Here is an 18,797-nt window from a genome sequence, read left to right as displayed (position 1 = left end):
CTGTCTGAAGGTGACAAAATCCACATGCCAATTGTTTAATCTGCACAGAAACAGAAGCACACAAAGACACGCTGTGGTTTTATGTATCGGACAGAGACAAACCAGCTGTTCTTGCCTGCTCCCAGTCTTTATGCTAAGCTAAGCTATTTGTGTGGTAAAAATGAAGCAACAACCAGTAGCTAGTTAGATTAGCACAAAAGCTTGAAAGACAATGGATATGACTTGTTAATTGATAAGCTTTGGAGGTGATGATAAGTAGATTTAGTCATTTTTGAGCAGAGTCAGGCTAGCTCTTTATCCCTGTTTCCCATCTTTCTGCTAAGGTAAGCTAACCAGCTGCTGGCTAAAGCTACATATTTAGATATCTGCATGGTAAATATGAAGCCACAACCAGCTTAGCTTAGCACAAAGACTGCAAGCAGGGATAAACCGCTAGCCTAGCTCTGTCTGAGGTTGACAAAATCACTTTATATTTATTTTGTTTATTCTGTACAAACACTGAAGAGTAAAAACAACATGCTGTGGTTTTATGTACCGGACAGAGACAAGCTAGCTGTTTTCCCTGCTCCCAGTCTTTATGCCAAGCTAGGGTAACCAGCTGCAGACTACAGCTACTTATTTAGATATCTGTACTGATTCAGCAACCAATTAGCTTAGCACAAAGACTGGACAGAGTTTAAGTAATTGGATTTTGTTTCATTTGGACAGAGCCAGGGTAGCTGTTTCCCTTGTTTTCACTTTTTGTGCTAAGCTAAGCTAACAGGCTGCTGGATGTGGGTTCGTATTTACTGCACAAACATAAGAAGTGTGGTATCAGTCCTCTCTGCCAACTCTCAGCGATTCCCGATATTTCCCAAAATGTCAGACCACTGTTTCCCTTCAATGATGACTCGCTTCATGTTATTTATTCTGTCTTGTTCCAGGTTCTGCTGTTGATAGACATCCAGCTCTCTTACATCAACACTAACCACGAAGACTTCATTGGCTTTGCTAAGTAAAGACTCCATCTATCTATTAGCTTGATAAATTATGCATGAATAACCACATCAGGCTGGTGAAAACAAATGTTTAGAAGATCTCCTTTTACCCCGTCTTGTTTTTTTTCCTCCCCCTCTCTCTCTCTCCTCTACATTCACCTTTCCCTCCCCGTCATCCCGTCTCTCCTGCTGTCCCTGTTTTGTTGTTTCTCCGCCGCAGTGCGCAGCAGAGGAGCAGTCAGACTAATAAGAGCCAGAGTTCAGCAGGAAATCAGGTGAGCATTTGTCATGTCTTGTGTGTCACACATAAACAGAAGGAGCACAAGGTCAAGGGAGTACTGCGCACCCACACAGCAGCAGGATGGCTACCGCAGAGACAAGACAGAGATGCTGAAATGAAAGAGACCTCATCCAAGATGCTCTTTTTTTTGAGTAGATCTGCATGCACACATTTTATGTTATTTTAGCCTTATGATTTCTGAGATTCTATCATTATTATTTTATATTTGAGTTATGCATGGTGTATTATGTTTAGTGGGGCACCAGTTGTGTACAGTGGTTTGTTTGCTTCTTTATGATTTTATCTCAGTAAAAGAATCACATTGGGTTCTATTACTTTATGCCACCATCATCACTGGTGTTGTTGTTGAGACATTTCCCTTTGTTTGAACCCCTCCTGTGTCATCAAGGTGCCACTTTGCATTTCATCCCCATCCCTTAGTGAGAATCTCAGCTGCCCTCTTATGGGTGTCTGTTGGTGAGTATCGCTCATTGTGGGTTATGGTTTGCAATGTCATTTTGTGCCTGCAGTAACACCTCTGCCCATTGTGTGGTGCTCTCCGGCACCGCTGCTGCATAACAACCTGTCGTTTTTCTCGTTTTCCATTTGACGGGGGCCAGAATGGCAAATTGGCTTTTTATGCTACTGTTGGGCAAAGTCATATTGCACTAGAAAAGATGCCATTTTCTTTTAGTGCCACAAGGTTTCTAAATCCCCCACATTCCTTCCTGTTGCAGGCCTCCTCTCCTCCCGCATCAGGCCTGATTGTAAGAGTTTACTCTCTAACCGTTTACTCTCTAACACCCCCTCCACCCACCAGCGTCCGCAGACTACAGGGGGTTGCCAACTACAAAATAGAAATTAAAATTTCACTTGGTTTGGCAGTTAAATATCTCAAGTGTCAGAATTTCTTTTAGTATCCTGCCATGGATCCAGGCACAAAGCAGCCCTCTAATGTTTGCCTATGACAGAAAGGCTTTGTAATGATTTGGGTAACCTCCTTAGTGAGTCTTAGGCGGTGCAGTAATCTAACCTAATAATCACTTGGCACTGTGCCCGCAGGCCTGTTTGTGTAGGGCTTGTGGGGTTAATACACCTAACACAGTCGAGACACACACAGACACACACACACAGATGCTTTATTGTGCGCTTGAAGCACTTAACGCAATGGTCACTTAACACGCTAACACTGGCCTCTGCTTGTGGTATTGTGAACACAGTTCCCTGAATGAGACTGCACTGACACACAGTCACATGCTTGGCTCTGAGTGAGTCACCGAGACACAGTGACACACCTAACCTGACCTTCACACACATCTCATCGCAAGTCATGCATTGATCACCTGCACAGATTAATTCGGGCTAGCTTTAGCCATGATGTGTCGTACAGATTTGTTTTAGAGGCGAGTGAGTTGTTATTGTTTTTTTTATTAAAAAAAAAAAAATCACGGATGAAGAGTCATCCTCTTGTTTTCTTGTTTTATTTTATTTACCTTTTTTTTGCATAACAGCAATCTCTGATTTTCTGAACTCACCCTCCCCTCAGGTCATTCGCAAAGGCTGGTTGACCATCAACAATATCAGCATCATGAAGGGAGGAGCCAAGGAGTACTGGTTTGTGCTGACTGCTGAGAGCCTCTCCTGGTTCAAGGATGATGAGGTGAGTTTAAAGTCCCGGGTGGAAAAAACATACGTTAGGTCGTCTTTAGCTTCTCTACTGTGACATATTTCCTAATGAAACTGAATGTTTGACTGATGCACAGTTACAAGAGGGATTTAGATCAAATCCTACACGTTTCATTGGACTGCTAAATGTGGGCGGGTTTAGATTTAGTGGCTCAATACACACCTCCCTCAGCATTAGATCAGGAGGAGGACAAGGGAGAGATGAATGACTGAATCAGACCTCAGCCACATTGATTTGGACATGAAAAGAAAGGTTTGATTGTTGAAAAGTGGGCGTGTCAGAACAGTGAGGTTCTGATGGTGTAATGCTGACGGAATAGTAGTATCTGTCAGGGGGAGAGAGACGAGGCCCATCGTATGCTTCATGTAACGTTAGTTGCTGAAGCTGTACACTGTAAAATACCCTGTGCATAATCTGTTTTAGCGCAGTCTCACCACTCTCATAGCATTGATTTTGGAAAAAAAATGCTCTGAATACCCACAATGCAATACCTTTTCAGCACCAAAGAGCAGACAGACACAGTTAGCAGCTTTAGTTGGAGGATTTAGCAGCTAAAGAGACAGATAATTCCCTCAGGAGTTAGAGAGGTTGTGGTCTTGACCCTTTTTCGTGTTTTTTAAATTTATATGTAGAACCTTGATGCTGATCATGAGACAATGTGCCCCATGGCACAGATATGCAAAAGGCCCCACTACCTGTCCTACACAAAAGCAATATACACAGACTTTGTGACAGTTTTGCCTCTTTCTTGTTGTTGTTTTGCATCTCTTTGTTGTCACTATGCATCTTTATGTGGTATTGTGTCTCTTTGAGGTCATTTTGTGTCTCTTTGTGGTTGTATTGCCCCTTTTTTGGTACATTTTTGTGTTTTTGATGTAATTATGTGTCTTTTTTGGTCATTCTGTGTTTCTTTGAGGTCGTTTTGCCCCTTTTTTGGGTCAGTTTTTCTCTTTTTGATCTAACTTTGTGTCTTTTTTGGTTGTTTTATGTCCCTTTGAGGTAATATTGTGTCTTTGTAGTCATTTTGTGTCTCTTTGTGGTTGTTTTGCCCCTTTTTTGTTAAATTCGTGTGTTTTTGTTGTAATTCTGTAATTTTTTGGTTGTTTTGTGTTTCTTTGAGGTAATTTTGTTCCTTTTTCTGGTTCTTTTGCCCCTTTTTGTAGTTATTTTGTGTCTCTCTGAAGTTCCCTTTGCATCTGTTTGTGATCATTTTGAGTCTCTTCCTGATCAGTATGTGTTAATTTGAGGGACATTTTTCAAGCGAAGGCTAGGGGGCCCCTGGGTCTCTGCCTGGTGGGCCCGTTCAGTAATCCATCAATGAATAAGGGTGGATCAGATACAAACATGTGCCAACTCTTCTGAATGTCTTCTAGGTGGAATTTAAAATATTCTTTGTATATTTATCTCTCTTTTAATACAAATCTATTACAAAAAATGAAAATTCAGCTAAGACTGATGGTTGACAGTCTGATGTTGTGCAGAAAGGAACCAGCAATAGCGGATAAATGACTCAGATCTCTTGGATATTTTTTTATAAAAGCAGAATTTATTATTTTTACTTCCATCATCATTAATAATACAACAGAAACATGAACAGCAGTACACTGGTTTCAGAGAAAAAGCACACCGTTTGCACCACTCTGCATCGACAGGATTCAGCATTCGGCCCGTGCTGCTGGCTTATTTGGCGGGCTGATGTCTATCTGCCTGTCTGTGCCTGCTGTACAGGTTGGAGGATATTCTGCACAGCAAGTGTAGATAGGCAGACACACTGCAACTCCTTCAGCCAGTTGGTGTTGTTGCTGCGTTGTTGTTTGTTTATTGGACCTTGTTTAGTCTCCTGCCAGGGTGCAGCTCCAAGAGAGATACACAGAAAAGAATTTGGATTTGTGCACACTGATAGAGACAATACTGTTCCCTCCAGGTCAGAGTGTGAAATAGATTTTTATGTGGTGCCGTTTGTGAGAATTTAGCCTGTGTGTACGAGTCACCATGATGGAGCAGTTTACTGTATGAATTACATATGTGAAGAGTTTGGCCGTGGTTCTTGTCATTCACTCCTTCTTTCCATTCATCTTTCCCTTTGTGTTTCCCTTCTTTCCTCCTCCTTCCTTCCCCACCTCTTTCCACTGGGATTCGCTTCTTCTTTGCAAATTTGGAACAGTCCCAATCCCAAGCAAATGTTCACTCACAGACACCCAAAATATACGGACGCACACTCAGCCCTCAGACAGCACATGGGCCGCGCAGCATCGGGACTACAGATTGTCATTTGATACGTTAGTGTGGTAATGTAGGAAATTATAGACTCCGCTGGCTTCGCCTTGTATATTTCTGTTTTACACCCCGTGAACTTTCTATAGTCGCATGCACGTGCACACGTGCGGATGCACACACACTTGGTGCGCCCTCCTCCCTCTCTTGGTGCGGTTGGCAGTTACTTTGGAACTGCTCGCATTCTTGGCAGGAAAATCACAAGTTTTTAATCCAAACATCAGCCTCCAGTGTTTCAGCAGAGAGAAACCCCTCTATTAAATATCAATATCCCCCAGTTTCTGTCTCTGACCCTCAACTTCATATCGCTTCATGGCACTGAGTCACCATTTTGGCTCGATCTAAAGTGTAATATTCCACATGCAACAGTAAAAAAGTTGCACGTCCGCTCTGAATTTTTATACTTTCACCACAAACCAACAACAAGAACCCACCTAAAGAGACGCTCATTTAACTGAGTGGTCAAATGTAACACATCCTGTGTGTACGTATATTCTTTGTGCACTGGGGCTTCATCTGCAGACTTTTCCTACCAGCTTTTTGCAGTTATTTGACACCACAGCAATCTAGTTTACATCAGTGTCCTTTGCCTTAAGTATTCCAGCTCCATTTTGGCCACCCACTGAAATAACTTCACTGGAGGTGTCTGACTATATTTTCAAACTGCACTTGATTGATTGGCCCTCGCTCCTTTGGCCTGTGTTAGATGCTTTGCAGCCACACTCGCTCCTCCCCCTTCCAGTGGACCACATCTTCATCAGAGGCTAGCAGCCTGCACACTTACTCATTCATGCTATAAATTATGTGAGCTCGCTATTTTGTGAGTTTTGGCTGTAAATTCTTTCTCCCTCTGGCTGACAATTTAGTTGTTTTTTTTTTTAACACTTTTGTTTTTCACAGAAAGTTGTCAAATCTGCAGTTAGTGTTGAGATCTGGTGATGTATGTTTATTCCAACAAAGAAGTGAAAAGGAAGTGGTGAGTGTTAGAATGCACTTAGGACATAATACAGATGGACATAGATCACATACAGATTATAAAATTGATTTAAAATAGCAAAGGGTGAGAAGGAAGGAACAGATGCAAAATAAAACACACATCTTGGAGAGCCAACAGAGAGAGCGACACAGAAAGACAGACTGACAGAAGAGGGTCCATGCCCAGTCTAACCAATGTGCAGACTACTGTACACCAGTATGATAATGAACAGGTAGTCTGAACACTGGGTGGACGGAGCCGGAGTTAAGAGCCAGGCCTTGTGCGCTGTTTTCCAGATGCTCGCGGGCGGCTCTGCCCTCCCTTCGCCCCTCTCCATTTTGGCAGCAAGGATCCCGTCTATCGAAAACCCCCTCAGAACTGCCATTCGCCTCATCCGCGTTTGCCGCCTTCCCCAGCCTTTTTGGTGCACGTCTCTTGGCGTGTTTATTTGTTTTGGTAGATGTTTGAGCTCTGGGTCCCCTCGCGGTCCGTTTTGGTCATGCCGGCCATGAAGAGTATCCAGCCTTGACGTGGCATATTCGCTCAGACGACTGGGACAGACTGGCTGCACGTTCAGGGAGGGGATATTACAAAAAAGAGGGAAAGAGAGAGACGGAGGGGGGGAGCGAGTGAGTGAAGAAGGGAGAGGAAGAGAGAGGAAGAGGGAGGGGACACGTGTGACCATATATGGGCTGTAGTGACCCCTTGGGGGATACAACCCAGAAGAGTCTGCAGAGTTTTCTTGTCTTCTCCTCTCTCCTCATCCTCTTTAATTCTTACCTGCGACCATCTACCACCTCTTTCCGGACCTTCAGACCAGATGTGGGCTTTCTTCTGCAAATCTTTTGCAAACACACTTTCTTCTTCTCGATCTCTCCTCCTCCTTCGCCCGCCGTCTCTTTAACTTCTCCCTCCTTCCCTGGTTCTCTGTGTGCTGCTAAGCACTACCAGATGTTGAGTTTTAACGCCAGGCTGTCATTTAATCTCTCCCTCTCTCACTCTCTCTCCCTCCTTCTTCAAAAAAAAAAAAAATCAGGCAGGAAGTGGGCCCCTCTGGAATGGAAAGAAAAAATATTGAGAAAATATAGAGGGGGAGGGATAAAAGAAAAAAGACAGAGAGTTAAGAAAGATGGAGGCTAGGATGGAGGGTAAAAATGGAGAGTGGAGCTTCGTCAGCATCCGTCACAGGCCTTGTGTGAATGTGTCCCAGCTGTGCTTGAGCTTCTACCTCAGAGGATGAACATGTTTGAGCACTGGACCTCCAGCACTCACGTACATCTGCGTTTTTCCCCGACTTACTCAGTTTACTCAGCCTATAGCTACCAGCTCAAAACGCACCGTGAAGAACGACTGTGTCTTGACCCACACTGTAATGACTTCCACATGTGCTCTCCTTCTCCCTTTTCTTTCTCTGTCTCTGCTTCCCCCCCTCCGCTACCTCCCACTCTCATTTCTCCCCCATTCCTCCTCCCTCCTGTCACCCCCTTTTCTCTCTCCTCACCCCCCTCTCTCCCTCTTTAAAAACCTGATTTCACCTTTCTCTTATGGACGTATTCTTGCACAATTCTGCGGCAATTTCATTGCACAAGAGTTCATGAAAATAACAAATTGCATCAGTAAGAAAACCGCTCACGATCCGTACCTTCTGTTTTCCTCATCCACAGGAGAAAGAGAAGAAGTACATGCTCCCTCTGGACAACCTGAAGGTCCGCGATGTGGAGAAGAGTTTCATGTCCAGCAAGCACATATTCTGTATTTTCAATACTGAGTCAAGGTCAGCTCTTAACATTTGAATTTCTGCTTTTCATGAGGCTGCAAATAAAACTTTTGACAGTGATCACATGCAGTAGATGGAGTTAGAGAGTTCAAGGCCTGTGTGCTGGAGCAGCAGCTGAAATATGTTTTGGATTATGCGTTTTGTACAGTATGTATGCATCTATGCACGATTGTAGACTCGGCCAAACTGGAGCTATTTCTCACAGATCTACAGCTCAGTTTATGAAGTTTTTCGTTTATAGTTGTTGTGTTCAAGATTCACAAAGAAGTGTAAAATAACTGTTCGCAATACCAGGCCTGAACTTTGAGTAACTAGCGCAGAACATCCTGTTAAAGAACTTTATGGTAATTCAGTTTCTTCATCCTTCTTGGCTCCAAACCCAAGAAAGGGTTAAACAACAAAATATCCCACATGGAAGGAGGCACATAACCTAATACTATCAATACTTCCAGATGTCAGAGTTTATATCTTTTTGTTCAACGCTTTTTGTAACAATGGGGAGCATTGTCTGCATGTGTTCTTTTAAATAAATATTCATTCTTAGATCAGTTAGATTAAATTGTAATGTTTATTGAATTAAACACAAGTGAATGTATTTTCTGCTGGTGTTTAGGAATGTGTACAAGGACAATCGCACACTGGAGTTGGCCTGTGACTCTCAGGATGATGTGGACAGCTGGAAATCTTCTCTCCTACGTGCCGGGGTCTATCCTGAGAAAGTCGCTGCGGTTAGAAAACTCTTCATTCTCCCCTCAGTTGGTCTTTTACTCCCCAAGTGACTGTTTCTTGCCTTCTGTTGTGTCTGATCCTAACACATTATTATTTACTGTCTTCAACTGTTCTCTTTTAAGGCAAGGCAACACTGGAAATAAACACATTTGGCAGATGGCAAACATTTTACCCTCAACACTTAGGCCTCTCTCTTACACCCTATACAAAGTGGCACACAGTGCAGCACAACCATTATTGCAATCTTATAAGTTTAGTGCAGCTACACTTTGCGACATGGATCCGTGTATGTTTGGGTTTAGCGCCACTGCATCATTTCATGCTGCATTTCTATTATAACAGCTGTCACACTGTGAGATGGTCATCCCAAATTTCAGACACTATCAGAATTTTATCCCAGACTGTCTTTGATTGCAAGACCGTGACATCAGCTGTCCTTGAACCTCTCTCACTGTGCAACTCAGGACCACCATTTTAGAGCCACAACCAAAGATATTGCCACGGGTCTTTCATGATGGTCATCTTTTGCTGGCACAGCCCAAAGTCCGTAAAAATGCACATCAACTGTAGGATTTGAGCCCATTTTAGAAATGTTGTTTAATACCAACTCCCACTGTATGAGTAAACTGTCTGCAATGTAAAACTGAAGATCACGATTTATGTGCTCACACTGTACAGTCTGATCATCAAGCTACAACCTCAGTGCTCACACTGTATGTGTAAAATTAATAATGCGGACTATTCTGGCTATTGACAGTTGTCAACACAGATTCATCTGAACACCTCAGGGCTGCAGGCAGGTGGAGGTTTGCTTGCTAGCATAGGCACCGTTCCATTAATGTAGAGACAGACGTCCCAGTAAGAGCCTGAAAATCAATTTCTGTAAAAATGGGTCAGCCGAAGTTTTGATTCTCCCTCTATCTCGGTTTCCCTCGCTTTCTCTCTCTCCACACAAATATGCACGCACACACACAAGTTAGCAAGTTAGCAGCACCAACAAAACAGGTAGGTATAGGCTTCATTGTGTGATTGATTAACACCAAAAAGCACTGATCTTGGGGAATAGACTTGTGGCTTTGCTTCAGCTGTGCGAGAGCTTGACCATGGCTGACCAAAATAACTGACATGTCAGAAATTCATCTGAATGTCTGACAGCCAGGTGGGAGCAGCTGATCAGGCCTTGAGCGGTCTTTGCTCCTCACTATATACCGGACAACAAACGATGTAGTTTGACACTAAAATGAGTCGTGTGGCTATAAAATTGGGTCAGAAACCGGCTCTAAACGGGAAGTGTATGTCCTACTTCAGTAGCAGGCAGCAAGTGTACTTGGGCCCATCTGTTCGTCCATGGATGTGTACATCTTATTATGAAGTGTGGTCAGACACATTGTTGACGTATTGCTATGTTGAGGCAGCAGAGAGTGATTGCACTGTTGACCAACAAAAACCTGATCTAAAGTCAGAATGGTGCGGTATTGGGTGAAAATAATACATCATAATACATCATTAATGAGGAATATATCACTGACATTCTTTAAAATGTGAGCATAGCGCAGAGCAGAGCTGCAGAGCTGCTGTCCGACTCCCCATTAAGAGAGACACTTTACGCACGAGGAGCAGCGTAACGTCATTAATTGTATCAGAAGCTTAAAGCTCACTTCATTTTCCTCTGTCAAATTTCTAAACACAGTTTAAAGTTTTGCTGCTCATATATTCCACGATATTCACTGTTAATGCGTTACTCTCAGCAGAAAATGGCTCCTCCCCTAATTTGCCGAATCCGCTACGTTAACATTAGTGTGCCAGCTGCAGACCCACCTGGCTTTAAAGGGAATGGGAGATGACCTGAATTCATGTTACGACCAAAACACACCCTATGATTCATTAAGGGACCAAATACAAACCCTTTACCTCTTGTGCCTTACTTTACACCCAGATTATATTCTGTTAAATGAGCAGAAGTAGAGCTGGACACATCCTAAACACACCATGCATGTAAGATCATGCACTACTACTACTCGTTTGAAAACGGCCGTCGTAATTGAAACACAAAAAATGTCAGCATCCCGTATTAAGCAGTCAATATCTTTTGTAAATATATGCACTTCTGTCTCATGGTCTCTGTTTTCGTTGTTTAGAAAGTATTTCTCTTTTCTCCCTCTCAAGGTTGAGAATGAGACCACCACCACCACAGATAACTTCTCCATGGACCCTCAGCTGGAGCGTAAAGTGGAGACCATCCGTAACCTGGTGGACTCCTACATGGCGATTGTCAACAAGTGCATCCGGGACCTCATGCCCAAGACCATCATGCATCTCATGATCAATAATGTGAGTAAAGATTACTCAGATGTTCATTTATATTGGCTGTGGAGACAGCTTTCCTTTGTTCAATCAATTCAATCAATTTTATTTATAAAGCCCAATATCACAAATCACAATTTGCCTCACAGGGCTTTACAGCATACGACATCCCTCTGTCCTTATGACCCTTGCAGCGGATAAGGAAAAACTCCCCCCAAAAAAAAACCTTTAACGGGGAAAAAAAACGGTAGAAACCTCAGGAAGAGCAACTGAGGAGGGATCCCTCTTCCAGGACGGACAGACGTGCAATAGATGTCGTACAGAACAGATCAGCATAATAAATTAACAGTAATCCGTATGACACAATGAGACAGAAAGAGAGAGAGAGAAAGAGAGAGAGAGAGAGATGCAGGTAATGACAGTAGGTTACAACAACATTAATGAAAGTAATAATATTATAGTTATAGTTCTGGCTACTGTGGTACAATATGTTGAAAGTATGTATCAATATCTGGCAGTATACATGTGTGACAATAATCATATGTGTATAATAACAGTAGAAGTATGACTAATGACTAATGATGGCAGCAGCAGCAGGAGGCATCTGGCAGGACCACGGCAGCAGCACAACCACACACGTCACGCTGTCCAGGCACCGCTGCGGTATGAGTTAATCTGAGAGACAGTGGAGTGCAAAGGCTCCGGAGAAGAAGCTGAGTTAGTGACATCCAGAATGGCTGAGTTAGCAAGATGCAGTAATAGAATACGAGAGAGAGAGAGAGAGAGAGAGAGAAGGAGAGAAGGTGCCCGGTGTATTATAGGGGGGTCCTCCGGCAGACTAGGCCTAAGTCAGCCTAACTAGGGGCTGGTACAGGGCAAGCCTGAGCCAGCCCTAACTATAAGCTTTATCAATTATTATTATTATACTACTAATATTAATGATATTAATAGTGACATGGCAACATCTGAGTGGAAAAAATAACCTCACAACTCTGATCCATCATCCTGCGCTGCCTCTTCCTGCCAACAGGTGAAGGACTTCATCAACGCTGAGCTGCTGGCCCAGCTGTACTCTGCAGGTGACCAGAACGCCCTGATGGATGAGTCCCAGGAGCAGGCCCAGAGGAGGGATGAGGTGCTGAGGACCCACCAGGCTCTGAAGGAGGCCCTGGCCATCATTGGAGACATCTCCACCTCCACCATCACCACCCCCATGCCTCCACCTGTTGACAGCTCCTGGTTGGCAGGATCTGGTGGTCGCAGGTACTGAAATTAAACTGAACACATGCATCCTGTAACCACTTTAGATAAAAAAAAACATTGTTAGCTGTGCTCTTTCTCACCTGAATGTTATTCAGCACTTCATCCTTTCCTCTCTCCAGGTCTCCCCCAGCCAGCCCCACTGCCCCCAGGAGGATGTCTTCAGGCCAGCGCCCGGCTCCCCGAGGGGCTCCGCCACCACCAAACCGCCCAGGACCCCTGGGGCCCTTTAATAATAGTGCTGACAGCCCTCAGGCTCCCAGCCGCCCTAACAGGGCCCCTCCTAGCATCCCCAGGTAAATACAACCTTCACATAACTCATCTGTTTGGAGGACACAAAAAAAGCTCGTCTGATGCCTTTATGAGCGTAGGGATGAATAAGGCCCGGTCCACATGTGCACGGCCCAGTCCTGCACAGGTTTGATTTTCAAGACCAGCTCCCGAACTGGAGCGTGACATGCAATACCCACCCTGCTTTGGTCAACACACTGTTGAAAATAAAATATCCATCCAAATGAAAAAGCAGGAACAAAACTGAATAGCTGTCAAGAGCATGCCAAACCAGACAGGTGGCAGTATAACGGCAAAGCCACGCAAAGAAGAAGAATAAGATGTTGGCCAAACAGAAGCCTGAATAAAAGCTATTAGCAGAAGGCTACCTGGATCAGTGACCTCCGTATTCAGACCTTAATATAGTTGAAGGGTAACTGTACATTTATGTGTCGCTATTTAAATAGTCTTTGTTAGCTAGGTTAGAGCCAGCACTATTTTGGTCACATCTCTTTTGCTGCCTGACAAAGAAGATAACGTCATACACTGTGACACTACAAGCCAAAAACTGTGTTTTCCCTGTCTACACGTCAACACCGAAAGTTAATGAAAATCTTCACCCTGGACGGAGTTTTACTAAATGTCCATTTTCAGTGACCTTAACACAATTATTATGTGGACGAAAGGCAGAAACACATAGAAAAAGCAACATTGTCAAATATACATGTGCGTTTGTGGACTAGGCTTAAGAACCATAACATTCCAACTTTAAGTAGTTGTATCGATCTTCTCATCGAACTACTCAGTTTTGTTTTGAACAATCTTTACAACAAAAGTTTGGCTGTTTGAGATATTGAAGAAGTTAGTTCGGTTTGTACTTTGAAACATCCTCTTAAACTCTCAACTCTTAAATTCATGTGAAGACCAAAGGTGTTATAGTGAACTAATACTGAATTAAAAACTAAAACAAGGTCTCCAACAGACCAAGCCATTCCGGTTTACCTCCTGGGCACTGCCGAGGCGTCCTTAAGCAAGGCAAAGGACCCCCAATTGCTCTGGGTGCCTGTTCGAGGCAGCCCCCCTCACTCTGACATCTCTCCATTTAATGCATGTATAGGTCCTGTTTGTGCATGTGTGTGTATTTCGGACCTGTGTGTATATGACAACAGAGTGGGGAAAAAAAAGAATTTCCCCTTAGCGATTGATAAAGTATGTCATCTTATTCTTCTTCTTCTTCTTCTTCTTCTTCTTCTTCTTCCACACTGGACCTCTAAACAACAACAAAAAAACTAAACTTAGAACAAACCCATCTCTGGAATCTAACTTAAATTGAAGTGAAAACAAAAATTAAATACAAAAGAAAACTACAAACATATAATAGCTACAGTGAAGACTAATCTTTTCTCTTTTCTTGTCTCTCTTTGTCTTATTTCCTGTTCTCTTCCCCATTTTCCTTTCTCATTCTCTTTGGGAATCTCTTATCTCTGACACTCTTCTCTATACATTATCATTCATTCTCTGACCCAAGCCGGCGGCCCCCGCCATCTCCTACAAGACAAGCCCCACCATAAACATCTAAATGGGTTCCTCATACACTTATCTCCCCCCCTCCTCATCCATTCCACCCCTCCCCTATTAGCCATGGCTCTGCCGTCCTGGTCCCTCCTTAGTGCAGACGCTGAAGTCTTTGATCCCTTGACCCTCGATTTCCTGCCAGGTGACGATGTCCATATATCTATGTACAGTATGGTACTTGTCTTGTGGTGTATGTGTATGTGCGCTTGTTGCTCGCCTGTGGTCCAGGTTTGCTTAGCAGATCCACTACCCAGTATCAGTCCCTGGAGCCTCTACCTTCCCCCCCTCTCCTCTCAAACCCCTCACCAGGTCAGTCACTACCCCCACTTGCTGCTTCTACATGAAAATACGCTCAGCAGTCGTACTGCCCTACTCATTCCAAAATGCAGCATGGCACATAAGCTGCTTTTATTGCATGGGAGTGTGTGTATGTAGAGTGTATGTGTGTGTGTGTTGTGTGTGTGTGTGTACGGGGGAGGGACTAATTTGCCTATATGTAGGCTGGGTTTGATTTAGTATTGTATTAATTTATTGTATAATGCCCCCTTAAGTGTTAATTATCAGCTTAATGTTCTCCTAGGAACAGAAGTTGTATCTTAGTATGTGTGTGTACGTGCGTGTTTGCGTGCGTAACTCCGTGTACGGGTGTGTGTGAGGACACGTGTGCATGTGTGCTGTCCGTCTGCACGTTTGTTGGCGTTTCAGTTGTATTTGTTTTCATGGTCAAAGCTGTTAACAATGAATCATAAAACCCTCGGGGGTCAATTTAATGTTGGACTTTTGTGAGTTGTTCCTGTGTTGTAGTAGCAGCCATACACACATAGCAAGGCTGAGGAGCACCTTCAGTATTCTCTATATGGAAACAGCCTCAATAATGCATTTAACCTCGTCATAGGTGTCCACCTGTGCTGTACCAATGGTCAAGTTGTGACCCTTGCAGCCTTAAGCTCAGATTCAGATGCTGACTCGTGAGACGGGAAAGAAAAAAATAACACACACCGTCTTGAGCGAACATGCATTTACATGTTTCCATTTAGCCTTTTTCTCAGGTTTGAAACATGCAACTCCATGCCCATCCCAAACTCCTCCTCTTTTCTCGACTCCTTCTAGCCTCTCTTACATCCTCTTCTCTCACAACCATCGAACCCAGTCGGTCAGTCAGCGTCTCCATCAGAGCTTAAGGTGCTATTGTCAATGTTCAAGTGCTTCTCTGTCAGTTTGTTATTGTGTATGTGGGCCTAAACTGTGTTCTGATGTATATAGGTAATGATAAGGAGATACTGTACCTGTGGACTATTAAGACCTCATCAAGGATCCTAGCGCTTTAATCGTTCTCTGTGTCTCTCTATTCACTAAATGCTCTCTTCTCTCTAATTTAGACTGCCTTACCGGCATGAATTACAACTCTGTATTGCCAAAGCTAAATGTAGACAGAGAATTGGAAAGTTGAAAAAAAAAAAGAAAAAAAAAGATCTGCTGAAGACCAACGATGAAATGGTTCCAGTTGTAGTGAGACGGCATCGTTACGCAGAGGGCATAAAGTTAAACTGGGGAATTGCATCAGTTGTTATTTTTCTGTGTCTCTGTATCGCTCCTCAATAAACTTCTTCCTCATAATGTCTCACTTGTCAACAGAGTCTTTATTGTTGAAGCCACGGTGTGTATGCACTGCAGACCTCTCACTGGAATGCAGCAAAATAATGTTTGCTTGTTTACTTACTGACTTATACTGAGGCTTAAAGGGACAATTCACCCAAAAGTCAAAAATGCATATTTTCCTCTTACCTTACCTCTTACCTGCTATTTGTGAGTGTAGATTGTTTTGGTGTGAGTTGCAGAGTGTTGCAGATATCAGCTCTAGAGATGTCTGCCTTCTCTCCAATATAATGGAACTAGATGGCACTCAGCTTGTGGTGCTCAAAGCGCCAAAAATAAATATTTAAAAAAACTCAACATCAACGTCTCTTTCCAGAAATCATGACCTGGTTACTCAAGATAATCCACAGACCTTGTTGTGAGCAGTTTCATGTAGGAACTATTTTTTTTCTACTGAGCTACACCCACCAACCGTATCACCACACAGAAGGAAGTGTGCATCTACTCATGAGGCATTTTTTAAAGGCGGGAATGCAATGCCGTTATTCCGCCTCACTGTTCTCTATAAAGGTATGATCACAGAAAAGGGAAACAGAGTTGTCCTGTCTTTAAGACGTCAGTTGAGGTAGTAACAGCAACGATTAAACTGCGTGTCCAAAGGAGAGCCGGCAGGACAGGACCATGGACGGAATGGGTGTGACATTTTGATGACGTGCTATGCGTGCGACCCAGCACCAGAATATTTAAAGAACAGCTAGAGGCAGTTAGCAGCTAACTCAAAGAAGAAGAACAATGGCTGTAAATGTTTGCAAATTGGGAAAATAATGCAGTCCTGGAAGTCCGTACCCTCCGAGCTGAGGATGAGAGCAGCCGCCACATAACAGGGACTGTAAATGATCTTTATTGCCATGTAATGCCATTGTCATTGTTTAGAAAGTGCTGCTGACACATATTTTATGTTACACTAGAGGCTGATGCTGTTGTGTTACACATCATGTCAGTCACCCCTCTTTTGCTTCTGTGATGCCGTTATGCTGTTGAAGGGGCCATACACATGCCTCGTCTTTAAATGCCTGGAAAGTGCGAGGTCAGGCACTGTGCACAACTCTTGTGCCTATTCTGTGTCAACTTTTAAGGGCGCAGTGGCAGGTTGCTTCTGAGGTTGCCAAAGAACCATAACCAGCACCATATCATAGCGTACTTACCAGAAATCCTGAGTGCAGAGCTGATCTTCTTCCACGTGCTGTTTTGTAAGTAGGTATTTGGCCTAAAATATTGTCTGTGGGACTCTTGAACTCTGTTTATCTCAAGGCGCAGCTGTTGCACCTCGAAAAAAAGGTGCTCGAGAACACATGCGCACTAGGATGGCGTCGTTCTGCCATTTGAGTGCGTCTGCTGCTGCGCGTCTACATTGAAAACAGTGAATTTGAGGGCACAAAAAACACGGCTTGTGTACGGCTCCTAAAAACACACACTGAGGTGGCCCTATTGTTTGGTTCTGTGTGGAAAACCTTTGTAGCGACTCTATCACGTGATCTCTGAATGAAAAGGTAAAGTGACGTGAAACTCGTGCTCCTGACAGTGTGAGATGTAACATAAATGGCGTCCTCTTTGGCTGAGCTATAATGTAGATATATCTAACTACGTTATTAGTTATCAGTAGATGCACGCTTCCTTCTGTTTGGTGATACGGTTGGCAGGTGTAGTTCAATAGAAAGAAAATAGTTCCTACATGAAACTGCTCAGAACAAGGTCTGTGGATTATCTTGAGTAACCAGGTCATGATTTCTGGAAGTTTTTCTGGAGTTTTCAAATGTATTTTTTGGCACGTTGAGCTCCACAAGCTGAGTGCCATCTAGTTCCATTATACTGGAGAGAAAACAGACATCTCTACAGCTGATATCTCCAACACTCGGCAACTCACACCACAACAATCTATAACAATAAATATTACTACAGGTAAGAGGGAAAATATGTGTCATTGATTTGGGAGCAAACTGTCCCCTTAACATATTATCAGTGGGCAAATTGTCCAAGAAACTCACAAGACAAATAACTACAATGGTATATTCATTTGATAATCTTTTAGAAGATGGCACTAATTAATAATTTGTCATCACTGTGAGGCAGTTTTGTACACATACATAACAAATCAATAACATTGATTTGGAAGATGAAACAGTATTTTTAGAGCTTGCAACTTCAAACTAGAGATACAGTATTCTATATGTCACTGGCCGCTGGTGCCTCTATGGCTCTACCTCATCTTAAATATGGATTTGTGGAACAGTGCTATGCATACTGTATTGTCCCTCCATCAATGATCTAATCATGTATGTGTAACCAAACTGTTTGCCTCATTGTGAAAATCATTTGAGTTGAACCAAAACATCCATAATAAATGAAAACCAATGTCCAAAACCTAAATGACTGTATGATAAGCATAACTGTGGAGCAGCACAAACCATCAGCTACACAACCACAGAGCATTCTTCTTAGCAAATTGTAGAAACATGTCTTAATATTCAACTGTATGCAGATTATAATGGAAGACAAAGACGTCCCCCAGCCCTTAAATATTTAACTAATTGTATTTTCATTACTGGCCACATGGTGGCAGCAGAGGCTTAGTTGACTGTACAGTTCTTTCAGTAATTAAATAAATCTGTTATTTGGCAAATATTTGTTGCATATACATAGTGTTTTCATTTCAGTGGAACTTGATCAGAAAAAAAGTCCCAGGGACTACAGTGATTAATTTACCAACAGGTATGCCACCTGTTGGTAAATTAATCACTAAGGTATATCCTACATGTCCTCATGTGTTCTGTACTGTGACTGCTCATGTGCTCTGTGGTTACAGTAGCTGATGGGCTGCTCTGATATGATCACACATGAGGGTGTGACCTTTTGGTACAGCGCTGCTCATTTAAGAGGAGGTGACCCTTTTCATGTAGAGTCAATGGAGTCAGTGGTCACTAGAGTTGGTTTTAAGTCTTCTTTCTGAATGTTGCGTATATGGCTCCCTCTAGTGACATTAACGTTAACATGCTTTTACTGTCTTGAAGGCAGTTTGTACTTCATGTTCTTTA

General features: G+C 43.1%; 1 protein-coding gene across 1 annotated transcript in view; it reads left to right on the top strand.

Annotated features, from left to right (window-relative positions):
* The window catches only part of dnm3b (dynamin 3b), a 33,703-nt gene extending 17,973 nt beyond the window's left edge, over positions 1 to 15,730 (top strand). The window contains exons 13-21 of the mRNA XM_033649875.2: positions 924 to 994; positions 1,198 to 1,252; positions 2,804 to 2,917; positions 7,859 to 7,968; positions 8,585 to 8,699; positions 10,867 to 11,031; positions 12,035 to 12,267; positions 12,387 to 12,560; positions 14,063 to 15,730. Of these exons, the coding sequence (XP_033505766.1) occupies positions 924 to 994; positions 1,198 to 1,252; positions 2,804 to 2,917; positions 7,859 to 7,968; positions 8,585 to 8,699; positions 10,867 to 11,031; positions 12,035 to 12,267; positions 12,387 to 12,560; positions 14,063 to 14,105 (1,080 nt within the window). The 3' untranslated portion in view covers positions 14,106 to 15,730. The remainder of the gene's footprint in view (positions 1 to 923; positions 995 to 1,197; positions 1,253 to 2,803; positions 2,918 to 7,858; positions 7,969 to 8,584; positions 8,700 to 10,866; positions 11,032 to 12,034; positions 12,268 to 12,386; positions 12,561 to 14,062) is intronic.
* The last annotated feature ends 3,067 nt before the right edge of the window (positions 15,731 to 18,797 follow it).

Source organism: Epinephelus lanceolatus, chromosome 12 (assembly GCF_041903045.1).
Source record: "Epinephelus lanceolatus isolate andai-2023 chromosome 12, ASM4190304v1, whole genome shotgun sequence".
In the NCBI taxonomy this organism is placed as follows: Eukaryota; Metazoa; Chordata; class Actinopteri; order Perciformes; family Serranidae; genus Epinephelus; species Epinephelus lanceolatus.
This window is presented reverse-complemented; position numbering and strand designations above follow the sequence as displayed.